The 27,733-nt window shown below is 44.0% G+C and overlaps 1 protein-coding gene across 1 annotated transcript in view; it reads right to left on the bottom strand.

The window, feature by feature from the left end:
* LOC124606886 (aminopeptidase N-like) overlaps window positions 1-27,733 on the bottom strand; it is a 160,568-nt gene that overhangs the window by 110,018 nt on the left and 22,817 nt on the right. The window contains exons 3-5 of the mRNA XM_047138983.1: window positions 21,167-21,359; window positions 19,255-19,361; window positions 6,858-7,007 (exon numbers count right to left, since the gene is read on the bottom strand). Of these exons, the coding sequence (XP_046994939.1) occupies window positions 6,858-7,007; window positions 19,255-19,361; window positions 21,167-21,359 (450 nt within the window). The remainder of the gene's footprint in view (window positions 1-6,857; window positions 7,008-19,254; window positions 19,362-21,166; window positions 21,360-27,733) is intronic.

Below are 27,733 nucleotides of genomic sequence, written 5' to 3'. Positions count from 1 at the left end.
ATGAAGGGTAGAGCCACGGGTCGTAACACATCTGAAATGTAACGTCCACTGTTCAAAATGCCGTCAGTGCAAACAAGAGGTGACCGAGACGTGGAACCAATGGCACCCCATACCATCCCGCCGGGTGATAGGACAGTATGGCGATGACGAATACACGCTTCAAATGTGCGTTCACCGCGATGTCACCAAACACGGATGTGGCCATCATGATTCTGTATACACAACCTGGATTCATCCGAAAAAATTACGTTTTGCAATTCGTGCACACAGGTTCGTCGTTGAGTACACCATCGCAGGCGCTCCTGTCTGTGATGCAGCGTCATGGGTAACCGCAGCCATGGTCTTCGAGCTGATAGTCCATGCTGCTGTAAAACGTCGTCAAACTGTTCGTGCAGATGATTGTTGTCTTGCAAACGTCCCCATCTGTTGACTCAGGTGTCGAGACGTGGCTGCACGATCTGTTACAGCCATGCGGATAAGATGCCTGTCATCTCGACTGCTAGTGATACGAGGCCGTTGGGATCTAACGCGGCTTTCCGTATTACCCTCCTGAACCCACCGATTCCATATTCTGCTAACAGTCATTGGATCTCGACCAACGCGAGCAGCAATGTCGCGATACGATAAACTGCAATCGAGATAGGCTACAATTCGACCGTTATCAAAGTCGGAAACGTGATGGTACGCATTTCTCCTCCTTAGACGAGGCATCACAACAACGTTTCACCAGGCAACGCCGGTCAACTGTTGTTTGTGTATGAGAAATCGGTTGGAAACTTTCCTCATGTCAGCACGTTGTAAGTGGCGCCACCGGCACGAGCCTTATTTTAATGCCCTGAAAAGCTAATCATTTGCAAATCACAGCATCTTCTTCTTGTCGGTTAAATTTCGCGTCTGTGGCACGTCATCTTCGTGGTGTAGCAATTTTAATGTGCAGTGCAACCCACGAACCACGGACCAAGCCGTGGTGGGCTGCCTTGTATGCCTCAACGCTAAAGAGAGCCGTTCCGTAGATGCAACAGGATCAGTGGTGTGGGGAGCCGGTACGGTAGTTCAGCGTGTTCGGTCAGACGACTGGCTGCACTCTGCAATAAACAAAGTCAGTGAAGTATTCAACGATGAACTTGAAGGGTTTCATGTGGCGTCCGCCCAGACCAAATGCCGAAAAAACGGGTGTTGTCTCTTTGACTAGTAATAAAAAACTCCAGCGTTCTAGTTTCCAACCTCTGCCCTGCTTAAGTTTTGAATAAAATCATCAGAAACGACCACCGAAGACTTCCGGCATAAAAAGTCACCCTAGTTCTGCCGACGGCTTGTCAAAGGAGGGAGGAGCAGACAGAGACTCATGGCACTCTCTTACCCTCAGGGTGGGAAACTGTCGTCAACAACATGAGGATGCAGAAGGTAACGGAAACCACTACATTGATGAAAGCCACTGCATAATGAGTATCCATAGGACATGTGTCCTTTAACTCAAACAGTGTCACGATGATCACTTCACTGGCGAAAGATTCCGGAATAGTCCCCCATTCGGATCTCCGGGAGGGGACGACCAAGGGGGAGGTGACCATGAGAAAAAGATTGAATAATCATCGGAAGGGTAACATTCCACAAGTCGGGTCGTGGAACGTCAGAAGTTTGAACGTGATAGGGAAACTAGGAAATCTGAAAAGGAAAATGCTAAGGCTAAATTTAGATCTAGTGGGGGTCTGTGAAGTGAAGTAGAATGAAGACAGGGATTTCTGGTCAGATGAGTATAGGCTAATATCAGAAACAGCAGAAAATGGTCTAACGGGAGTAGGCTGCGTTACAAATAAGAATGTAGAGCAGAGGGTGGTTTACTGCAAACAGTTCGGTGGTAGGGTTGTTCTCACCAGAACAGACAGAAAACCAACACCGACAACAACAATTCGGGTATACGTGCCGATGTCGCAAGCGGAAGGTGAAGACATAGAGAAAGTGTTTCAGGAGAGTGAATGGGTAATTCAGCACGTAAACGGAGATGAAAATGTATGACATGGGGGAAGGGGGGTGAATATGGACTTGGTATTAGGAATGAGAGAGGAAATGACTGAGTTCTGCAATGAATTTCAGCTAATAATAGCGAATACTCCGTTTAAGAATTACAAGAGCAGGAGGTATACCTGGGAAAGGTTGGGAGATACGGGAAGTTTACATCGTAGTCAGACAGAGATTCTGAAATTCGATATTGGAATGTAAGGCTTACCCAGGAGTAGATACGCCCTCATATCACACGTTAGTAATGTTGATGAGTAAGCTGAAATTTAAGACAGCAGTCAGGAAAAATCAGTGTGCAAAGAAGTCTGATATGGAAGTACTGAGAGGAGATACACTTGAATACGGAATAGCTCAGTAGGCAGTTCAGATGAAAAAGAATGGATATCTCTGAAAAGGGCAATCACAGAAGCTAGAAAGAAAAACATGGGTACAAGGAAGGTAACTGCAAAGAAACTATGGGTAACAGTAGAAATGCTTCAGTTGATCGACGAAAGATGGAAGCACAAAAACGTTAGGGGAAATTCAGATACAGAGAAATATAACTCACTTAGCAATTAAATAAATAGGCAATGCAGGGAAGTTAGGGCGAAATGGGTGCATGAAAAATGTGAAGAAATCGAAAAAGAAATGATTGTCGGAAGGACTGACTTCGGCGAAATTAAAAGCAAGGGTGGTAATATTTCCACTGTTAAATGAGAAGAGAGCTGAAGGGTGGAAAGAGTACAATGAAGCCCTCTGTGAAGGGAGAGATTTGTCTGGTGGCGTGATTGAAGAATCAGGAGTCGATAGGGAAGAGATAGAGGATCCAGTATTGGAATCAGAATTCAAAAGGACTTTGGAAGACTTAAGGCTGAATAAAGCAATAGGGATAGATAACATTCCATTAGAATATTTAAAATCACTGGGGCAAGAGGCAACAAAAAGGCTACTCACGCTGGTGTGTAGAGTGTGTGAGACTGATGATATGCCACTAGACTTACGCAAAGACATCATCCGCACAATTCAGAAAATAGTCGTAGACGACAAGCGCAAGAATTATCGCTCAATCAGCTTAACAGTGTAAGCATGTTAGTTACTGACAAAAATAATATAGAGAAGCATGGAAAGGAAAATTGATCAGTTTGGCATAGGGATATAAAGGAACCAGAGGGGCAGTTCTGACGTTGCGTTTGATAATGGAAGCATGACTGAAGAAAATCGAGACACAGTCATAGGATTTGTTGACTTGCAAAAAGAGTTCGGCAACATAAAATAATGGATGGTCTTCGAAATTCAAAGAAAAATAGGGTATGCTATAGGAAAGACGGAAGCAAGAGGGAAAAATAAGACTGCACGAATAAGAACGAAGTACTCGGTTAGAAAGGGTGTAAGAGAGGGATGCAGTCTTTCGCCCATGCTATTTAGTATATGTATCTAAGTAGCAATGACGGAAATAAAAGAAGGGTTCAACAGTGGCATTAAAATTCAAGCTGAAAACATGTCAGTGATACGATTCTCAGATGATACTACTCTCCTCAGTGAAACTGTCGGATGGAATGAACCGTGTAATGAGTACATAATGGGGTTTTAGAGTAAATCGAAGAAAGACGAAAGTAATTGGAAGTAGCAGAAACGAGAACAGCGAGAAACTTAACATCCGGATTGATGGTCACGAAGTATAAGAAGTTAAGGAATTCTGCTACCTAGGCAGCAAAATAACCAATGACGGACAGAGTAAGGAGGACTTCAAAAGCAGACCAGTGCTGGCAAAAATGTCATTCCTGCCCAAGAGAAGTCTACTAGAATCAAACATAGGTCTTAATTTGAGGAAGAAATTTCTGAGAATGTATGTTTGGGGCACAGCATTGTATGGTAGTGAAGCAAGGACTGTGTGAAAACCAGGAAGCATTTGAAATGTGGTGCTGGAGGACAATGTTGAAAATTAGGTGGACTGATAAGGTAAGGAATGGGGAGGTTCCGCGCAGAATTGGAGAGAAAAGGAATATGTGGATGACAGTGATAAGAATAAGGGACAGGACGATAAGACATGTGGGAATGCATCAAAGAATAACTTCTGTGGTGCTGGAGGGAGATGTAGAGGATAAAAAATTTTAGAGGAAGACAGAGATTGAAATATCAAACACATAACTGAGGGCAAGTGCTACTCTGATCTGAAAGGGATGGCACGGGAGAGGAGATCGTGGCGGATGGTAAAAAAAAAAAGGGAAAAAAGTTCAGGCAGCATCTGTGTTTCTGAGGGAACATTGCAAAGGGAACTGCATGCAATGGCTATTAGGGTCGGGTATCTCGCAAAAGGTCTTTGCTCTCAGAGACACATAAGGCAGCATCTCTCCATTGGCTACGCCAGTAGCTGACTGGAGGCGCGTATTGTGGACCGACGAGCCGCGACTTTACCTCTTTCCAAATGACGGAAGACGTCGACTACACCGGTGTCACGTTGTCGGATTTAACCCGCAATGTGTGGGTGGTGTCATTCATGCAGGAGTTGCTTCTGTTATGTTTAGGAGGTGTTTCTCATACCCGAGTTAGGTCAATTCATTCAGGTTTCCGCGCACCTGAATCGTTTATTTTCCCTCGGCAACCGGATGTTACCTTTTCTTCTACATCTTCATGATGAGTATGCTCTGGCACTCTACCAAGATGAAGACAACCATGTTCACAGGGCAGCAGGCAGAAACATTTAATCTGACAAACGTTGAAGCGTCCTGTCGCACCTCAACTGACCCGCTAAACCACCCGATCTCGATCAGAAAGAAAATACCTGGGACTATTTGGAACACTGGATGTAAAGTAGCAACCTACATTCCCTCGATTTGGCAGTTCTTTGGGATCTAACCATCAATGATTCAGCTAGATATACCATACCTAAAGAAACTTATTTACCCTATCCGTCTTCGAATTGAGGTCATTATCAAGGTTAGAGGAAATAATATATGGCATTAGCTTGGTGTTTTCTGGGCGTTACCCGATGTGATTATTTAACCTAGGATTGTACATCCCTTAGGTCCTTTATTACTTTGCAGCGTCAGTCTTATTTCTAAGGCTGTAGTACTCACGTTATTGTGAACATGAAACTCACAAGTAAAGTGACTTGAAAATTTTGGAAATTTGTGGTAAGTTTCTATGGGATCAAACTGCTGAGGTCATCGGTCCCTAGGCTTACACACTACTTAATCTAACTTAAACTAACTTACGCTAAGGACAACACACACACCCATGCCCGAGGGAGGACTCGAACCTCCGACGGGGGGAGCCGCACGAACCGTGGGGCCTTAGACCACACGGCTCTGAGTACAAGCTAAGACAATACCATTTATTCTTCACTAGTACTCAGGAACTCTTCCAGGAGGCATCCTAACCGTCCAAGCACTGACCAAGAAGTGAGGTCCGTTCAGAGTACGTAGAGTCCCACGTGAACAGTGACAACGTGAAACTGCTCAGTCAATAGGAAATTAATATTCCCTTTCCGGCACTATCTCTCAACATAACAAATGCTGAGCAAGCACGTGATTTATGCCATGGGAAGTACAATCTTCAGTGGGAATTAATGTACTGGGTCAGGTGGTCGACTAAGTCTGTGTCACCTTTCCACGCACTGCGCTGCCTACTCTTACCAGCATTAGATTGACTAATTATGGATGCGTTTTACTACTGACCGTTATTCCTTTCCTCAGCAGGTGCCAGTGGTTCTCCTGACAGTATTTCGCGGTAAGCATCAGAAATTCTGTTGAGTTTACCCAGTCTTAGGGTGTTTGGCTGATATCACACTTAACTGTTATGGCCAGTGCTTTGCACACTCTCGGACTTCGTCTTAATCCTAAATGAGAAGACGCAACTATAATATCACTGCCAGCAATACTTAGCTTCTGAAACACTTTCAGACTTTTTTCTTTCATTATGGTCTGCTATAAGGTGTTCATGAGATTACCAGCAATTCTGAAGAATAATTACACATACATTAACTAGGTCATCGTGATAACCTATCAAAAACAAATATCACGCCTGGTTACCTGGAAGAACCAGTGACACATGTAAGTGTCACCCAATTTGAAGACACACAAAATTTTATTATTTAGCAACAATCAGAAGCTGGAAATCGCAAACTGTGCCACGAAGGCATAGAAAGACCAGCTTGAAATGTCTTGTGAAGGGAGACCTATCAGTTTCTCTAAAGGAAAGATCGTCAATTTGCGCATCAATCCTATCTTCAGATGTGCCTGTCAGAATTGTTTTTTTACACAAATACGGAAAACAATGCAGTATTAGAATGCAGTATGCGAATTATAGCACAAAAGATATCTAATTAGGGGATTACTTTGAGCGTACATTACTTTCAATTCGCTATTTTCACAGCTTTTTGTCATTCAAATCTTTTACCGTGGTTCAGGCAGGACTACACTGAGAGAAAAAGGTACTTGGTCTACAGAAAAGTTTTATTATGGTCTCCATGTTTCTTGTAGCTAACGTCTGTCGTTAAACCGCGTTACGTATTAACTATAAATTATTTATCGTGTATGGTGATGCAAGAGGAGACCTAAGATGCATTACAATACAGTGGTTGGCCACTAGCCAGCGCAGGTAGAAGCTATTGTGTGTCGTTTTCTCATAGGTGAATTTCATTATGAATTATAGCGCTGTTTCATTTAGCTGTTGAGTCGTAGTATGGGTCTGATGGTTGGCACGTATCCTAAAAAAAATGATAATCACTGACAAATAACTGTTCCACGTCTACAGCGCCGCATGTTTACACCTGGTTCCTGACTGAACCCAGCTACGTAGACTTGGCAGCAGCCAGAAGCGGTCGCGGTCGCAGTACGGACCGCTGACCCGGGTCTCACCTGGACGTGATCAGCGGGGTGTTGGTGAGCACAGTCCAGCGCGGACGCGGTCTGAAAGTGAACATCCAGGTCGCCTTGATGGCCGGCTCGTCGTAGCAAGGCATCGTCATACGAGCCCCCATCTCCGCGAACTGCGTCGCTGCCAGCCACCTGTAACAGCAGAACCGCGTACCGGTTATGAACACTTACCGACAACTGATAATAACTGATGTTAGACTGGTTACTCGACCCCAGTTTTCAACTGTCGTTACAAATTCGCTATGATTCAGGTTCAGCGTATCTGAACATTTTTCACTGACGTCCTTACATAGCACTGCATCTTTACCGATTTCAGCAACACTGACCCATCAACTTCATTTCAGTGCATTAAATTAATTTCACGTAGTTGCTTAGTTGTTCGCTGTGACAGCTGAGTCACTGGATACATACAGTCATTACTAACGGAGACATCATAAAGAAATGGAAATGATCGTATAGCATTACAGAACGATATTCACTCTGCAGCGGAGTGTGCGCTGATATGAAACTTTCTGGAAGATTAAAACTGTGTGCCGGACCGAGACTCCTAGTTCGGGTCCCGAGTTCGAGTCTCGGTCTGGCACACAGTTTTAATCTTCCAGAAAGTTTCATATCAGCGCACACTCCGCTGCAGAGTGAAAATCTCATTCCGAAAACATCCCCCAGGCTGTGGCTAAGCCATGTCTCCGCAATATCCTTTCTTTCAGGAGTGCTAGTTCTGTAAGGTTCGCAGGAGAGCTCCTGTAAAGCTTGGAAGGTAGGAGACGAGGTACTTGCAGAAGTAAAGCTGTGAGGACGAGGCGTGAGTCGTGCTTGGGTAGCTCAGATGGTAGCCGGCACGGTAGGTCAGCGTGTTCGGTCAGAGGGTTAGCTGCCCTCTGTAATAAAAGAAACTGAGTGAATGGATCAATAACGAGCTTCAACGGGCGTCAGTTGACGTCCGCCACGAACAGTTGCAACGAACTATAACGAACAAAATGAGATTAAAAAAAAATGGTAGAGCACTTGCCTGCGAAAGGCAAAGGTCCCGAGTTCGAGTCTCGGTCCGGCACACGATTTTAATCTGCCAGAAAGTTTCATCGTATAGCATTGTTGGCCGGCAGGCCCCATGCGAGGGAGTTCGGCCGCCGTATTGCAAGTCCTTTTTAGTTGACGCCACTTCGGCGACTTGCGGGTCAATGATGATGAAGGACACACAACACTGAGTCCCGCCGGGAATCGAGCCCGGGACCCTTGCGTGGTAGTCACAGACGCTATCGCTACGCTACGGAGGTGGACAGAAGACATTATACTAAATAACCATTGTTCATTTTATACCTATACCTATCACAGTACTTTAATTGAGCTCTGCGTTGTAATTTATTATTATAAAGGATGCCTCCAATAAAACCGGTGCGCCGGTGTTACTTCAAGTAACAATGAACTAACTAAAAAATAATAGCTACAGGTAACAGTAACATTATAAAGCACGTAGTTACCTATTTACGAGGATTGAATGAGAAGTAATGCTTCCACCTTCGTTAATTGAGTTTGGATGGGAATATTTTAATAAATCAAACCCAGAAATAATCCTTAATATTTAATTACCCATACTCACTTTTCCACATAATCACCATCCAGTTGGATACATTTCTGCCAACGATGAACAAGTTTTCTGAAGCCGTCACGGAATAACTTGACACTGTTTCTGCAACCACAGTCTCACAGTTCTCTCCACGTCTTCATCAGAAGCATAATGACGTTCCCGCAGATCGTCTTTCATTGTCGGGAACAGATGGAATTCATGCGGTGCTAAATCTGGACTGTATGAAGGATGCGGTACGGTGGTGAGATTCAGTAGCTGAAGTTCTGCTGTAGTGGCCCGTGAAGTGTGACGTTTGGCATTGTCATGCTGCAGGAAAACATTTCCCTTTTCCATTCGGACCCCTGTTAGCCGTCGTTTCAGAGTTCGCAGCGTTTTGATGTAAAGCTCTGAATTTATTGTTGTTTCGAGATCAAGGAAATCAACATGGATAACACCATGTGTGTCCCAGAACACTGTGGCCATGATTTTTCCAGTTGAGGGCTGAGTCTTGAATTCCTTTTTCTGGGGCGAGTCTTTCTGTCGATATTCCATATACTGACGTTTCGTCTCCGGTTCGTAATGGTGAACCCACGTTTCGTCTCCTGCCACAACTGAATGGAGAAAGGCGTCACCTTCATTCTCGTAACGAGAGAGGAGTTCCTGGCAAATTTCAAGTCTATGTGCTTTCATTTCAGGAGTCAGCATCGGGGGTACCCATCGTGCACAGGTCTTCCGATAGCCAAAGAAAGCAATATGTCACCCACACGTTTTTGCGAAATGCTGATTGTGCTTACAATTTCTTTGCTTGTGAAACTCGGTGGTTGCTGTCACAGGACGTCCAACTCTTTGTTTGTTACGCAGGTCAGATGTCCCCGCCTCAATATCTTTAAACTTACTCGTCCAACGACGCACAGAACTCACATCAACACAATCACCAGGAACTGCTTTCATTCCCTGATGAATCTCCTTTGGGGTGACACCTTATGTTGTCAAGAATTCAATGACTGTACGTTGCTTAAACGGCATTGACCGACCGTCTGCGCAGGGTTCCATACTTTACACTGTAACAACAGAACCGTTCAATACTAAAGCTTCCCGCCAACTGGAGTTGTAGAGAAGGGCTACGGAACAAGCCAGTAACCCGCCGGCCGGCCGAAGTGGCCGTGCGGTTAAAGGCGCTGCAGTCTGGAACCGCAAGACCGCTACGGTCGCAGGTTCGAATCCTGCCTCGGGCATGGATGTTTGTGATGTCCTTAGGTTAGTTAGGTTTAACTAGTTCTAAGTTCTAGGGGACTAATGACCTCAGCAGTTGAGTCCCATAGTGCTCAGAGCCATTTGAACCAGTAACCCGCCGCATGCCAATGATGTCAACTGTTGAAGAGTTACGAAGGTGGAGGTATTACTTTTCAGTCAACCCTCGTATAAGAGATGCTGGAAGTGGTGGCCATGGACATCCAGAAATCGCTGACTTCGCGCGATGACGTTACCAGCAACACACTGTAATTCTGCAGCCGTGATGTTGTAAAATTTTCTAGTAATGTTCCGTTTAAGATCGTCTATTGTGCGAGGACTATCAGGATACATTTTGCTTTTTAGTGTGCGCCGTAAATAAAATTCACACGATGTTAAGTCTGGGGAGCTTGGGGACCAGATGCCTCTACTATCAAGTCTGTGTTCAAGAAACACATTGGTGGTGTGGGCCATACTTTGGTTGAATGTATGAGCGGTTGCTCCATCTTGTCGAAATAATGCATACGTCTCTCTACATATGTTAATTGAGCGTAGAAAGAGTCAAAGATCTCTAGATATCTGGCACTGTTCAGGGCGTAACTGAAAAATATGGGGCCAATAATGCGCATGCCGGACAACGCACAACAAAGATTTAGCTTCTCCGAGTGGAGAGTTTCTTTATGCAGAATATGTGGGTTGTCCTGCGACCAGTATCTGCAATTCTAGGAGATTACGTAACATGACAGATGAAGACAGGCCTCATCTGACATGAAGTAAAGGAAGGTGTCCAAGTAACCGTCAGCAGCTGATGTTCACAGCCAGTTACAATAATGAACTATTTTTTCCTAATCCTCAAATTTCAACTCTTGCGCCATACTCACGCGATACGTTTTTCATTTCATATCTTTTAGTATACGGTGTACGAGATACACCAACCAGCTGCGGTAACCTCCTTACCGACTTGCGGGGACGGGAAGAGAGCCAATGTGCACTCCGTGTGCAAAGCGGGGGGAGTCATCCAAGATGTCGGAAGGGTCCTTCGGGATGCCATGAAGGGTACAGTGTGCAGCCAACTGCAGGTGGTGGCTCATGTAGGCACTAATGACGTGTGTCGCTATGGATCGGAAGAGATTCTCTCTGGTTTCCGACGACTATCTGAGTTGGTGAAGACTGCCAGTCTTGCAGCGAGATGAAGCCAGAGCACACTATCTACAGCATCGTCGACAGGACCGATTGCAGACCTTTGGTACAGAGCCGAGTGGAGGGTCTGAATCAGAGGCTCAGACGGTTCTGCGACCGTGTAGGCTGCAGATTCCCCGACTTGCGCCATAGGATGATGGGGTTTCGGGTTCCGCTAAATAGGTCAGGTGTCCACTACACACAGGAGGCGGCTACATGGGTAGCAGGGGCTGTGTGGCGTCGACTGGGCGTTTTTTTTAGGTTAGACAGTCTTGGGAAAGATAAAAAAGGGCTCCAGTCTCAAAGGGTACAGGGCAAAGAAACGACGAGAATCGACCAAGCAACAGTCGGTATTGTAGTTTTAAATTGTCGTAGCTGTGTTGGAAAAGTACCAGAGCTTCAAGCGCTGATAGAAAGCACTGAAGCTGAAATCGTTATAGGAACAGAAAGCTGGCTAAAGCCGGAGATAAATTCTGCCGAATTTTTTAGAGGTGCAAACCGTGTTCAGAAAGGATACCTTAAATAAAGTTGATGGTGGTGTGTTTGTGTCTGTTGGTAGTAGTTTATCTTGTAGTGAAGTTGAGATAGATAGTTCCTGAGAATTACTATGGATAGAGGTTATACTCAACAGCCGTACCAAAATAAAAAGTTGCTCCTCCTACCGACCCCCCCCCTCCCCCAACTGTTCAGATGATATAATATCTGAACGGTTCAAACAAAATTTGAATCTCATTACAAACAAGTACCCCACTCATACAGTTATAATTGGCGGAGACTTCAATCTACCCTCGATTTGTTGGCGAAAATACATGTTCAAAGCCTGTGGTAGGCAGAAAACATCTTCCGAAATTGTACTAAATGCTTTCTCTGAGAATGACTTTGAACAATTAGTCCATGAGCCCACACGAATTGTAAATGGTTGCGAAAACACACTTCACCTCTCAGCCACAAATAGAGAGCGTCATGACGGATACAGGTATTAGTGAACACAAGGTCATTGTAGCGAGTCTCAAAACCATACCAACCAAAACCACTAAAAATAAACGCAAAATACACTCCTGGAAATGGAAAAAAGAACACATTGACACCGGTGTGTCAGACCCACCATACTTGCTCCGGACACTGCGAGAGGGCTGTACAAGCAATGATCACACGCACGGCACAGCGGACACACCAGGAACCGCGGTGTTGGCCGTCGAATGGCGCTAGCTGCGCAGCATTTGTGCACCGCCGCCGTCAGTGTCAGCCAGTTTGCCGTGGCATAAGGAGCTCCATCGCAGTCTTTAACACTGGTAGCATGCCGCGACAGCGTGGACGTGAACCGTATGTGCAGTTGACGGACTTTGAGCGAGGGCGTATAGTGGGCATGCGGGAGGCCGGGTGGACGTACCGCCGAATTGCTCAACACGTGGGGCGTGAGGTCTCCACAGTACATCGATGTTGTCGCCAGTGGTCGGCGGAAGGTGCACGTGCCCGTCGACCTGGGACCGGACCGCAGCGACGCACGGATGCACGCCAAGACCGTAGGATCCTACGCAGTGCCGTAGGGGACCGCACCGCCACTTCCCAGCAAATTAGGGACACTGTTGCTCCTGGGGTATCGGCGAGGACCATTCGCAACCGTCTCCATGAAGCTGGGCTACGGTCCCGCACACCGTTAGGCCGTCTTCCGCTCACGCCCCAACATCGTGCAGCCCGCCTCCAGTGGTGTCGCGACAGGCGTGAATGGAGGGACGAATGGAGACGTGTCGTCTTCAGCGATGAGAGTCGCTTCTGCCTTGGTGCCAATGATGGTCGTATGCGTGTTTGGCGCCGTGCAGGTGAGCGCCACAATCAGGACTGCATACGACCGAGGCACACAGGGCCAACACCCAGCATCATGGTGTGGGGAGCGATCTCCTACACTGGCCGTACACCACTGGTGATCGTCGAGGGGACACTGAATAGTGCACGGTACATCCAAACCGTCATCGAACCCATCGTTCTACCATTCCTAGACCGGCAAGGGAACTTGCTGTTCCAACAGGACAATGCACGTCCGCATGTATCCCGTGCCACCCAACGTGCTCTAGAAGGTGTAAGTCAACTACCCTGGCCAGCAAGATCTCCGGATCTGTCCCCCATTGAGCATGTTTGGGACTGGATGAAGCGTCGTCTCACGCGGTCTGCACGTCCAGCACGAACGCTGGTCCAACTGAGGCGCCAGGTGGAAATGGCATGGCAAGCCGTTCCACAGGACTACATCCAGCATCTCTACTATCGTCTCCATGGGAGAATAGCAGCCTCCATTGCTGCGAAAGGTGGATATACACTATACTAGTGCCGACATTGTGCATGCTCTGTTGCCTGTGTCTATGTGCCTGTGGTTCTGTCAGTGTGATCATGTGATGTATCTGACCCCAGGAATGTGTCAATAAAGTTTCCCCTTCCAGGGACAATGAATTCACGGTGTTCTTATTTCAATTTCCAGGAGTGTATATCTATTTAAAACAGCAGTAAAAATTAGCTTGATGCCTTCCTAAGAGAGAGTCTCCATTCCTTCCAAGCTAATTATGTAAGTGTGGACTAGATATGGCTCAAATTCAAAGATACAGTATCGACAGCAATAGATAGTAGATTCATACCGCGTAAGTTAGTAAGGGTCGGGACTGATACAGCATGGTACACAAAACACGTCAGAACACTGTTGCAGAAGCAACGAAAAAAGCATGCTAAGTTTCACGGAAGCTCAAAATTTAGTGCGGACGTCAATGCGAGATGCTTTCAACAGTTTCCACAGTGAAACATTGTCTCAAAATATGGTAGAAAACCCAAAGATATTCTGGTCGTATGTAAAGTACATTAGTGGCAAAAAACAGTCAATACCGTCACTGCGCGATAGCGATGGAGATGTTACCGATGATTGTGCCACTAAGGCGGAGTTATTAAATACAGTTTTCCGTAATTCCTTGACGAAAGGAGGCGAAGTAAATATTTAAGAATTCAAAGCCAGAACAGCTGTTAGCATGAGTGACATAAAAGTAGATATCTTAGGTGTTGCGTAACAACTGAAATCACTTAAGAAAGGCAAGTCTTCCGGTCCAGATGTCGTGCTAATTAGGTTGCATTCAGAGTATGCAGACACAGTAGCGCGTTTCTTAGCCATCATACACAACCGCTCACTTGACGAAAGGTCTGTTCCTAAAGACTTGAAAGTAGCACAGGTCACACCAATATTTAAGAAAGGAAATAGGAGTAACCCATTGAATTACAGACCTATATCACTGACCTGAATTTGCAGTAGGATTTTGGAGCATATACAGCACTCGAACATTGAAGAAAATGAGTTATTGATACACAACCAACACGGATTCACAAAATATCGTTCTTGTGCAACTCAGTTAGCTCTTTATTCCCATGAAGTAATGAGTGCTGTCGACAATGGATCTCAGATTGATTCCATATTTCTAGATTTCCAGAAGTCTTTTAATACCGTTCCTCACAAGCGAATATTAATCAAATTGCCTGCATATCGAGTTTCGTCTCAGTTGTGTGACTGGAATAGTGATTTCCTCTCAGAGTGGTTACAGTTCGTAGTGATAGACGGTAAATCACCGAGTAGAACAGAAGTGGTGTCTGACGTTCCGCAAAGTGGTGTCATAGGCCCTCTGCTGTTCCTGATTTACGTAAATGATCTAGGTGATAATCTGAGATTGTTTGCAGATGACGCTGTAATTTACCGTCTAGTAAAATCATCAGACTATCAATTCCAATTACAAAATGATCTAGAGAGAATTTCTGTATGGTGCGAAAAGTGGCAATTGCCGCTAAACAAAGAAAAGTGCGAGGTCATCCACATGGGTACTAAAAGAAATCCGATAAATTTTGGGTATACGATAAATCGCACAAATCTGAGGGCTGTCAATTCGACTTAATACCTAGGAATTACAATTACGAGCAACTTAAATTGGAAAGACCACATAGATATTATTGTGCGGAAGGCGAAACAAAGACTGCACTTTGTTGGCAGAACACTTAGAAGATGCCACAAACCCACCAAAGAGACAGCCTGCATTACACTTGTCCGTCCTCTGCTGGAATATTGCTGCACTGTGTGGGATCCTTACCAGGTAAAATTGACGGAGGACATCGCAAAATTGCAAAGAAGGGCAGCTCGTTTCATGTTATCGCGCAATAGGGGTGAGAGTGTCACCGATATGATACGCGAGTTGGGGTGGCAGTCAGTGAAACAAAGGCGGTTTTCTTTGCGGCGAGATCTATTTACGAAATTTCAGTCACCAACTTTCTCTTCTGAATGCGAAAATATTTTGTTGACACCCACCTACGTAGAGAGAAATGATCATCATAATAAAATAAGAGAAATCAGAGCTCGAACAGAAAGATGTAGGTGTTCCTTTTTCATTCGAGAGCGGAATGGTAGAGAAGTAGTATGAAAATGGTTCGATGAACCCTCTGCCAGGCACTTACGTGTGAATTGCAGGGTAACCATGTAGATGTAAATAGGGGTGGGGGTTCATAACGTCCATGCGCGTTCTGGGGGTCCTCACTCTCGGTAGCCTATTCCTCCGCACATTCTGCACGGATCCTACAGCCCCCCTCTTGCACAGATCTTGAATAGTGCTCGTCGTGGGAAGTGTCCTACCAGGATATATCGCTTGAAAGATTTCCTTATATTCCTTGACTGGACCTGTCTTTATGTAACACTCCACAATATCATTTCAGTGTTCTAATGCAAACTGGCCCATATCTATAAGATCTCAACAGTATGAGCTCCACATAACAACTGACGCTCGAACACACAGCTGCACTCAACTTTCCGGTAAATGCAATGTAGCCAACTTTCGGACAGTATTGTCATTTCATATGCAATTCGACTAGAGATGATTAACCGTTACCTGACACGTACCGGTTTTATGCGGGACAGCCGTTATTTACAAATGTATTCATGATGATGGTAGAAGAGCTAAACTTAATTTATATTTAAGGACAAAAAAATAAACAAAGAAACTCAAAAAATGTTTCAAATGGCTCTGAGCACTATGGGACTCAACTGCTGAGGTCATTAGTCCCCTCGAACTTAGAACTAGTTAAACCTAACTAACCTAAGGACATCACAAACATCCATGCCCGAGGCAGGATTCGAACCTGCGACTGTAGCGGTCTTGCGGTTCCAGACTGCAGCGCCTTTAACCGCACGGCCACTTCGGCCGGCAAGAAACTCAAAATAACATTTTCTACCAGTGAATGAAACAGTAAAATAAATTAGCTGTTGAGATTAAAAACGTAACTAAACATAACGTTATTTAAAAAGACTGACAAAGTACGAGTATTCCGAAACTTCCTGGCAGATTAAAACTGTGTGCCGGACCGAGACTGCAATGGTGTGCGACAAACATTTAAGGACCAAACTTCGATTTCAAGGAATCCCCAAGTGATTATAACCTAGTAGGCTTACAGTAAATAGTACAAGAAAAAAATACAGTGCAATGAAATGGGACAGTGACAGACTTTTATATCAAAATAATTATCAGTGACGTTGAATGGTCATACAGAACAGTGCACGATGAGTGAAACAAAGTAAAGAAAGAAATACCTGAATTCGAAGAACTGTTACTGGTAGTTCCAATTTCAGAAAAAAAGAAACATATCGGTACTACCAGTGCAAAATAGTAAGCAGTTAATGTTGCTTAGAAACGAAATAATCAGCAAGTGTAAAAAGTGAAATAGATAAAGAGAGAGAAATATGAAGAAATTGATAAGGAAATGACTGTAGACAGAGCATTTGTTACAAACAAAGAGAAATAATAGACCGTATCTAGAAACGAGATGAAAACGCATTCGTACCAGAAAAACACATAAGAAATCACACTTATGTTCAAAAGAAATAAGGGAAAGGTGTAAAAAGGTGGCAGTCAAGAAAAAGATCACGAAAGATGACAACGAAGCATGGTTATTGAATAACAGTGAAGTATAAGATCAATGAATTTAATAATAAATTATAAACATGAAATACATACAGTAAAATTAAGTAAAATAACATTGAGAGCACATGATGATAAAAGGCACATTTTGAATAATGGAAGAAATACATTTCCAGTAGGGCGTTATAGTTTACTGTAGATATGCGGTAAATAAATCTTTATCACTAATTGTACATAATTCATTTAGCATCATTAGTTGTATATATTTCATTAATCATTATCACTAGTTGTAAATATTTATTTAATCATTATTATTAGATGTATGTATTTAACTTATCTTTATCATTAGTTGAATTTATTTAATTCATCATTAGTCAATATTTCATTTATCAGCATTAGTTGTGGATATATTTCATTAACCATTATCATTAGTTGTATATATTTAATTAATTGATCATTTTATATATATATATATATATATATACATATATATATATATGTGTGTGTGTGTGTGTGTGTGTGTGTGTGTGTGTGTGTGTAAGTGTGTGTGTGTGTGTGTGTGTGTGGATATCAAGTGATCATATTGGATTCATTTCATCACATGAGGCAGAGACATAATTTATTATCAATATGTTAGATTTAGACATCAAACTGAGATGCACCAAAAGTGGGCTTATTTTATCGAAGTGGTAAAATTCGATAACGACTGCTTAACAATGGTCTAAAATCGTAAGAAAATGACTCATTTGGGGGATTGAGATGCAACATACATTTTACACCTACTTGTCTAGAATGTGTAACACTGTCTATATACCACCAGAATTTCGGAAAGAAAGTCATCCATACAATTCAGAAGATTGCACAACCGACAACTGTGAAAATGGTCGCACAAGCAGCCTAACAGATCGAGCATCGGAGTTCCTAATAAGACTAATACATTGAAGAATGGAAAAGAAAATTGAGGATCTATTAGATAACAGTTAGTTCGGCTTTAAGAGAGGTAAAAACACAAAAAGGGTAGTTCTCACGTTGCAGTCGATAATCGAAGTAAGACTGAAGGAAAATGAAAACATATTCAAAGGACTTGTTGACCTCGAAAAAGCGTTCGGCAATGTAAAATTCTGCAAGATGTTCGACATTCTGAGAAAAATAGGGATATGCTTTAGGGAAAGACCATGAACGAATTTCTCGGATCAAAAAGGCTGTAAGAAAGGGTTGAAGTATTTGGCCGCTACAGTTCAATCTGTACCTCGAAGAAGCAATGACGGAAGTAAAAGAAAGGTTCAAGAATATGATTAAAAATCAAGGTGAAAGGATATGAATGATAGATTCGCCTATGACACCGATAACCACAGTGAAAGTGAAGAAGAATTACAGGATCTGTTGAATGGAATGTACAGTACCGAGTATAGATTGAGAGTAAATCGAAGGAAGACGAAAATAAAGAGAATCTTCACATCGGGATTGATCATGAAGCAGATGAAGTTAAGGAATTCTGCTACCTAGGCAGCAAAATAACACGCGACAGGGTGAGCAAGGAGGACATGAAAAGCAGACCAGCAGTGGTAAATAGGGCATTTCTGACCAAGAGAAGTCTACTAGTATCAAACATAGGCCTTAATTTGAGGAAGACATTTCCGAGAATGTTCGTTTGGAGCACAGCATTGTATGGTAGCATAACATGGACTGTTTGAAAACCGGGACACAAAAAAATCGAAGTATGTGAGATGTGGTGCTACAGAAGAATGTTGAAAATTCGGTGAAATAATGAGGTAAGGAATGAAGAGGTTCTCGGCAGGATCAGCGAGGAAAGGAATATGTGGAAAACACTGACAGGGAGAGCGGACAGGATGATAGGACATCTGTTGATATCGGTGACGGCACTAGATGGAACTGCAGAGGGTAAAAGCTGTACAGATTGGAATACATCCAGCAAGTAATTGAGAACTTAGGTTACAAGTGCTACTCTAAAATGAAGAGGTTGGTGCAGGTGAGGAATTCGTGGTGGGCCGCTTTAGACCATCAGTCAGAAGACTGAGGACTCAAAAAAAAAAAAAAAAAAAAAAAAAAGCCTTTTCGTCTGCCCCATTGAGACTGTCCACAGATGTAATCTTTCCCATTCACATCGTAAGCCACTTCAGTCAGATCAAACCGACTGTCCACGATCGTAACAATTCAGAAGCGAACTTGTAGCTACAACTGGCCATTTCCATTGTTCACAATCTTCTGGCATCGATCACTACAGCCTGACTGGAGCATTTGCTCTGATAGAGGAGCTCTGATGGTTGTGTTGCAGCACGAGCAGTCTGAAATTGCTTTTGGCGACAAGTGAAGGAAGATTAATGTCGATGACGATGTTCATTACAGACGCAGCTCAAGCTCGGAATGGAGGAAAGGCAGGGGAGGCAGTCGGTCGTCCGGCATGCGCGACCAATGTGTTGATGTGCGAGCCACCTCGTTCGGTTTGGCTGAGGAGGCTACTCACCTGGTCTCACCGTCCTCCTCGTAAGAGCTCCGATAGAAGCCGTCAAGTCCATCACGAATCTCGCCGTTGAACTCCATCCGCAGAATGTATCTATCACCAGCAAAAACCTGTCAAGAAACAGAGAACACAGCTTGAATCGACTACTTTGTCTTTCCAGATTTGTAGATTGTTTGTAGGTCGTCTTGTGGCGTCCTAGGATGCACATATACTTTTCTTCTTTTCTAAATCATGCTGTCTAATCAAGTACTATAGAGAGAGCAAGAGATATAGTTTACACATTTGAACAGCAAACTACATTGTTGTAGAGTTTAATAATTATAATTTTGGAAAATGACGTTTGTCAAACTCGGACAATAACACACCCCTCTGATCTTTCAATGAGATCGTTCACTATTTTAAAAGAGTTGCATATAAAATGCAGGAAAATAACAACTACTTGCAGTAACTATGCACTTGAATGTTCAATAATTCCTGAGAGGCTACTATCGACACAATTTAGGTCTCATACAAGAAAATTTTCAGGATCACATCAGGTTATAGAGAGAAGACATAATGTTTGGTTTTCAAGTTCGTCCGGGCGCTCCCATCCTACAGTTCTGTCAAAAGTAGCCTGAAATCGAAGATGTTATTGGACCTGCACGAGCGAAACACTTTACAACTGCGTGAATATTCAGTTATTGAAATTGAAGCCCGATGACACGCTAATAAAAGAGTAAATTACCCGCAAGTAGGTCTAATAATTTACTGTTCGCCAATAAAAATTTGGTTGAGAGAAGTTATTAAACGCAAAATGATTGCGTTTTACTGTTCATTTAAAATCAGAGTGCTCGAAGAGATTTTCAAATTCCAAAGGTCTAATAGGTTATTGCACTTTCACTTGTGATCGGAATTGCATAGGATGATTTCACGGATGCTCCCGTGCCATTGCGCTAGCCTGGCTCATCAGAAGCAGTCTCGAACAATACAATCTCAGTCACCTTACACAGATTCTAGGTCACGTAGATGAACCGCCTGATTTTCTCAAAACAACGTTCACAGCAGCCGCATGGGGTTTAGCTTGCCCAACCACTTTCATTTCTGCATTCTGAACGCCTTTGGCCCTTAGATGCAACGGCGGAACGATTAAACTCGTCGCGTAGTGCAATGTTAAGTTATCACTTACAACCTGTAGCCCTGCCCACATATATTTACAGAGATACTTACATGTCTTATTATACCAGCAATATTGCTATCCTGTTGTATAATAGGTAAAGAAAACTCATGATTAAACTCCGCAAATCGCTATCATGCGGATCATAGTTTTAAAACAAAGTGTACATCGCTGCCTAAAGAAGGAATCCCCCTAAGAATATGACAACTAAACGTAGTGTTCCATCTGCGAACTGGGTTTAAGGTAATTGGTGCTTTAGTTACAAGAAAGCGATAAAATAAAACCGTAGAACTTATCGTACACAGTGGGACGAACCTACCTTAGGAATCAGGCATAATTCAGGAGAAATAGGGAAAACGTTAAATACTGGACATTCAATTGTTCCTGTCACATTGAACAAATAAGTGCTTTGGCGATTTCTAATTCACACTATTTCCGTCACTGAAAGGAATTCAGCGTCGTAGTCGGCAATAGGTCGGAGGACGGAAAAAAAATTAATTAATAAGTATTTCTTAAGTAATAAATTTTGAAGTGTTATGATATTTGTAAGATAGATTTGCTCAAATAACGTTTTATGGTGTGGTCGTCTTGACATCTAATGTAATTGACTACGATTTATTATTGTAGCACTAGAATTTCAGTCGATTGGGTTACCACTGTTGCAAAATCGCCGCAAGAAACCGTCGGATTATGGGCAGAGTTGCTTATTGAATGTGTGGTGAACTGTTGATGGCTTGATGGCCAGAAGTGCATTCGACTCACCTCTCGCTCGAGGGTGATGACAAGGAAGTTACTGCCGTCTTGCAGCTGTTCGTAACTGGAACCGATTGTCGTCCTGTTGATCGTGACGTTCAGAGACGTCACGGTGACGCTGCTGTGCAAGGTGAACGTGGTCGTGTTGCGTAGAACATCGATGAAGATGCTGTTAGAACCGTTGTAGTGGAACGGCACATCCCTGTGGACGCAGAGTTCAAATGGTTCAAAAGGCTCTGAGCACTATGGGACTTAACATCTGAAGTCATCAGTCCCCTAGTCTTAGAACTACTTAAACCTAACTAACCTAAGGACATCACACACATCCATGCCCGAGGCAGGATTCGAACCTGCGACCGCAGCAGTCACGCGGTTCCGGACTGAAGCGCCTAGAACCATGAGACCACAGCGGCCGGCGGACGTAGGGTGCATCCTCTCCCTCGTCATTTTCATTTCTTATGGTGTAACGAGTGATTCGCTAGCTCAAAGATTAGACTATACTCTACATATGAGACACTGATGTGAATGTAGAGGGTGGGCTTAGATACGCCGCCATTGATACTGAACATAGTTTGTTTGACCAGACTGTCTAAGCATATAAGACGATTCTTCAGCTCTTAGATTCTATTAGATATCGTATGGTGTAGGCTAAACATTTGTAAAGTCAGTTGGCACCAAATGCGTTCAAATCAAAAAAGTTCCTATTGAACGATTCGGATTATTTTCCATATCAAGTCTTTTACAATTGAATAGAGTGTCTACTTTACCATTTACTGCTGACACTGATTTTCTGATGTTGCGGTATGTTTGCAAGGAATGTAAACTGCCCTGCTTCGTGGCCGGACGTTTAGAGCAGTTACCAGCGATTTTCACGAATAGCTTCATTTCGGACATTGGTAATTACAGGTGTAAAGATAAAGCACAACAGGACTACGACGCTAAATGCTAATGAAGATTGAAAAATGTCGGGAGGATAGAGCAAACGATGGTAAAATTTAAGAAATATATAGAACATACAGAGGTAAGAGGAAGGAATAGAGGAGATAAAAGAGAACTGAAAGGTAACGGAATGGCCCATTGTATGACCAGGGGTAAGACAAGGAAAGAAAACAGAGGAACGAGGTGATATTTGTGGATGAGACCGTCGCACTAGGAAGAGTACGTGTAGAAAACCTATGAAAAGTGCGCAAAACGCCTAAGGTGAAAGATGAGAGAGCAGACCATGCAAAGAACTCTACCAGAATTTAAGGATAATGTCACTGGAGTTCAGATTCAAAATGGCAAGATTTTCTCCACTTGTAAAGTGGGCTTGGGTAGAATGACCGGAAGAGTAGTATGGGGAGTAAAGCATTCATGGATAAAAATACAGGAAACAAGTGGGTTGTCGACTCAGTTAGGACTGGACTGAGATGTAGATGAAGATGGAAGTGAAGGAAAACTGGAGAAATAAGAATACCTCAAATAATACGACAAAGACCAACAAAAAAGATCATGTTTTAGGAGCAGTATAATACAAAATTGAAATCGTGCTATAGGAATCACGAGTTGACGACTACCCGCCGCCAAAGAGCTCCGCCCAAAACCAAAAGCTCTCTCTTGTACTGGCACTGAGCCAGCTAGGACGTGTTTCTGTGAACTTAGGTCCGTAATGACTGGCTTACATTCATAATGCATCACCTCTCTGTTCCGGTAAATGTTATGATCTGACTCTCCTTGAAGGTGCCCACAATTCGTTTATTATGGTTAGGCTTCCACTGCAAATGAACAATGTACACCGGGCTTTCATATTCATGTCGGTGACCTAATCCCTCAGAATTAAATTTAAAATAGGGAACATCGCCTTCTTCAGACCATGTTTTTCTGAAGGTTTCCTTTTGTTTCTAAGGTAATAACTGGAACTGAAATTACTCTCAAGACACAAGGGAATTGAAGACATTAGGTGCCAGTGCTCATTATTTTATGTCAATGTGGCAACCCAGGTCTCTTGCTTAGTAGGCAGATAAGGTGACCACTACGCCATCCAGACACAGAGATCATCAGAACCGCACGGACTATCCTAGTACGTCCCCCGTCAGACTCAAATCCTCAACTTCCGCCACACACTACAGATGTAGTGCCCCTACACATGTACACGAAAGAACAGACACCACATATACAGGGTGTATCAGAAAGGATGGCGCAAAATCTCACGGCTGAAAGTACGCGATAATAGAAGCACAAATGTCCCAGTGAACACGGGTGCGCATACGATTCGCTCACGAGATAATCAAGACTATATGGTTCCACGCCGCCACTGACGGCGTTGTTTGTAACATGGTCGAATTTCCCCCTTGCGCACTTGAGGCCGTCCTACGTTCGCTATTTACACAACGGAACATTGCCGAGAGGTGGAGATGGAATCACACCGTACACGCAGAACGTACAGGACGGATACAGTACACAGTGTTAAAGGGTATCAGTCGCGTCTGAGGAGTGCCACGTGTGATGTGTCGTAGTTACAATGGAACCGTACAGTAACGAAGAGTATGCGGATATGCATTTCATGTACTGTAGGGCTAATGGCTATGCACGAGAGGGTGCACGCTTGTACCAAGAAACATATCCTGATCGAAGACACCCCGAAAGTTGTACATTTACAAGGGTCCATCAGCGCTTGAGAAAACACGGAGGTTTTGCACATGGTAGAGCAGGAGGTAGGCCTGCTTGCATTACGCCTGAGGTTGAGGATATGGTGCTGGAAGCAGTACAGCGCCCTCCAGGAACCTCGACGAGAAGAATTGCCGCACAAGTGCCTGTATTAAGCCACAGTAGTGTATATAGAATTTTACATTGCAGTTTACTGTACCCGTAGCACCTCCAACGAGTTCAATGTCTCAATGATGCGGAATTCGTTCCTAGAGTGATGTTTTGTCAGTGGCTGCAACAGCAGGCTGTAGTCGACCCTCGTTTCGAATGTAACATTTTATTTACAGACGAAACAGGATTTACACTCGACGGGCTGTTTAACTATTATAATACACGTTTGTGGTGTGAAATAAGCCCACATGCTGTTCATGAGTCAACACGTCAGCAACGTTTCTCACTGAATGTGTGGTTAGGGATACTAGGCGACCAACTCATTGGAGCACACAATCTTCCACCACCACAACTTAATGGACGGAGGTGCCTTAGCTTTCTGCTGCGTCGTCTTCCAGGATTGCTTGAGAATGTTACACTTCAGCAACGTCAAAGTATGTGTACATGCATGATGGAGCTCCCGCACGTTTTGTTGCTGGTGTGAGACGGCAGCAGATACGGCCAAAGATGGATAGGTCGAGGTGGACCTGTGCCTTGGCCTTCAAGTCCCTGATCTAAATCCTTTGGATTGTTGTGTCTGGGGTCACCTCACACGCAAAGTGTACGGCAAACCGGTTAACGCGGCTGAAGAACTGGAACAGAGAGCTCTACATGCTTGTCAAGAATTCCGGAATGATACAGGGGTTTTCGAAAGGATTCGAAATTCATTGCAGAGACGAGCACAGTATTGCATCCAGATGCAAGGAAAACACTTTGAACACCTCCTTTAACAGGTATCCCATACTTGAAATGTGAACTAATTGTGATGTACAACCCAATAGTAAAGTCTAATTTTCAAATTAATGTGTACTAACTAGGACGATGTTTACAATGTCATCAGTGGCGGCTTGGAACCATTCAGTCATGATTATCTCGCAAGTGGCTTGTTTGAGGGCCCGTGTTTACTGGGACATTTGTGCTTCTATTATCGTGTACTTTCAGCCGTGTATGTGTGCGCCATCCTTTTCGACACACCCTGTGTTTAAAATTACTCTCCCAAACATTTGGAATTGGGGCTCGCTGTTCTCCACAACCAATTCGCAATATACTGTTGATGGGCGAATTTATGGAAAAACCGCGAGAAATGCATCATTGAACATAAATGCAGATGCTAGCCAAGCCTACTGGTTGCAAATTTGTATTTGACCACTAACGACTCCCGTACATTGTTCTCAGTACAATTCAGTTGTCAGTCGTAGTCATAATATTGTTCTGTGTAGTCGTGAATGCATTATGTAGGAACTAAACGAATTCAAAGGTGCGCACACCGTCCGTGCTCGTATGAAGGGTGCTTCCGTAACCAAGGCAGCCGAAGTTCAAATGGTTCAAATGGCTCTAAGCACTATGGGACTTAACATCCGAGGTCACCAGTCCCCTAGACTTAGAACTACTTAAACCTAACTAACCTAAGGACATCACACAGATCCATACCCGAAGCAGGATTCGAACCTGCGACCATAGGAGCAGCGCGGCTCCGGACTGAAGGGCCTAGAACCACTCGGTCATAGCGGCCGGCTGTAGTCGACGTGTTTGGTGTTTCAAGCAGCAACTTTTCGAAGATTTATATTGCATACAGGGAAAGCGGGAAAACATCATCCGTTAAGTCAGAACGCGGACGAAAGTGTGTGCAGTGATCGTCACGGACGCTCATTCAAGAGGACTGACGAAAAACAAGAGGACGACAAAAGAAAAAGTCATCACAGATCTGAATGTTGTACTCCCGAACGCCGTCAGCATCAAAACAACACAAAGAGGACTCCATAAACTGGGAATTGCAGGGCGTGCTTTGAAACTACAAAACGACTCATCAGTGATGCAAATTCTCCTATCAGGGAAACGTGGTGCAGAAGCCATAAAACCTGGACCTTGGAATAATCGAACAATGTCATTTGATCGATTCAGTCTTGGTTCACACTATTTCCTACTTGTGATCGAGTTTACGGCCCAAGAGTGGGGTTTTTAATTTTTTTTGTGTTTCCATATTTTTGTCCACATCCTGTATTTGGCTGTAAGGACCCTGGCATTACTGTAGTTCAGAACTCGAACATCCCATTCTGTTTCGAAATGTATTCGTTGACTACCGATTTCTTGGCATCAGCAGTATTAGGTGTAGATTTGCTGTGCCGAACTGGAACTTATACCCTGATTTCCTGCCAGTCGTCGTGATGACTGGGTGTTGTGTGATGTCCTTAGGTCAGTTAGGTTTAAGTAGTTCTAAGTTCTAGGGGACTGATGACCTCAGATGTTAAGTCCCATAGTGCTCAGAGCCTGCCAGTAGTGAGGGGTCGACTTAACCACTTCGGTTATCGTCGCGCGCTCTCCGGATCAACCCAATCTTCTGTACGTCATACCGTTCAAATGGTTCAAATGGCTCTGAGCACTATGGGACTTAACATCGGAGGTCATCAGTCCCCTTGAACTTAGAACTACTTTAACCTAACTAACCTAAGGACATCACACACATCCATGCACGAGGCAGGATTCGAACCTGCGACCGTAGCGGTCGCGCGGTTCCAGACTGAAGCGCCTAGAACTGCTCGGGCACTTCGGCCGGCGTCATACAGTGTATACCCCTCTACCGTAGTCCATTAAATTTGTCACCTAATGCTCGGAAAATTACTTGGATCCCAGCAACATCGAGGAATCGAGACCAAATGTATTTATCGCCGTTTGCCCACCTAGCTTGCAATAGTTACATGCATGTCTCAAAGACCAGACACTGTGTGAGATATCGAAATTTGAATCGGTCCGGGGAGCGTGTATGGACAGCCGAAGTGGTTAAGACGATTGCTCGACATAACAGGTAAATTCGGGTTCGAGTCTCGTTACAGCACGAATCTTCGCATGTCACTATTGGTTTGTAGACTATTAAGTAATATAGCTGATGTCAAGGAATTCCCAGTCAGCGAATAAATTTGGAAGTATTTCGCACAGCTGTGTATCATCAACAATGTCATACACCGATAAGCCAAAACATTATGACTACTCCCCACTGCGACGTTGGATGCCGCCTGGTGGCGATGCGGGCATATGGCGCGGTAACGAATGTATGTAAGCGGAGCAGATGCGGACAGGGGATCATCCTGGCACAGATATGGGCTGCAAATGGGGATATAAATGGAGATAAGAGACTTTGACGAAGGGCAGATTATTATTACGGTTAGTCTGTGAACGAGTATCTCGAAAAAGGCAAAACTGGTTGAATGTTCACGTGCTACTGTCGTGAGCATCTACGGAAAGAGGTAGAATGAGTGAAACTACCACTAGGCGTTAAATCATTGGACGTCCGCGACTCTTCACAGAACGTGGGGTTAGGAGGCTTGCTTGTAATGTAAAGTAGGTAGATGGTGATATTTGGCATATCTGCCGAAAGAGCACAATGCTGGTGCACGCACAAGTGTTTCGGAGCACATTGTTCATCGTACATTGTCGAACATGGAGCTCCGCTGCAGACTACCCCTACGTGTTCACATATTGACCCAACGGCATCGTCAATTACGATTGCAGTGGGAATGGGACCATCGGGATTCGATGTCGGCCCTTCGGGTGAATCACATTTTTGCTACACTAAGTCGATGGTCGTCTCCACAAACGCCGTCATCGATGTGAACGGCGGCTCGAAATGTGGAGCGCGTCACGAACGCAGGCTGATGGGAGCAGTATTATGCTATGAGAGACATTCTCCTGAGACCTGTGGTAGTAATCGAAGACACGCTGACAGCTGCGAACCATCTGTATATC

This window comes from Schistocerca americana, chromosome 3 (genome assembly GCF_021461395.2).
Source record: "Schistocerca americana isolate TAMUIC-IGC-003095 chromosome 3, iqSchAmer2.1, whole genome shotgun sequence".
NCBI lineage: Eukaryota > Metazoa > Arthropoda > Insecta > Orthoptera > Acrididae > Schistocerca > Schistocerca americana.
The sequence above is the reverse complement of the archived record's forward strand: the minus strand, read 5'-3'. Positions and strand labels throughout refer to the sequence as shown.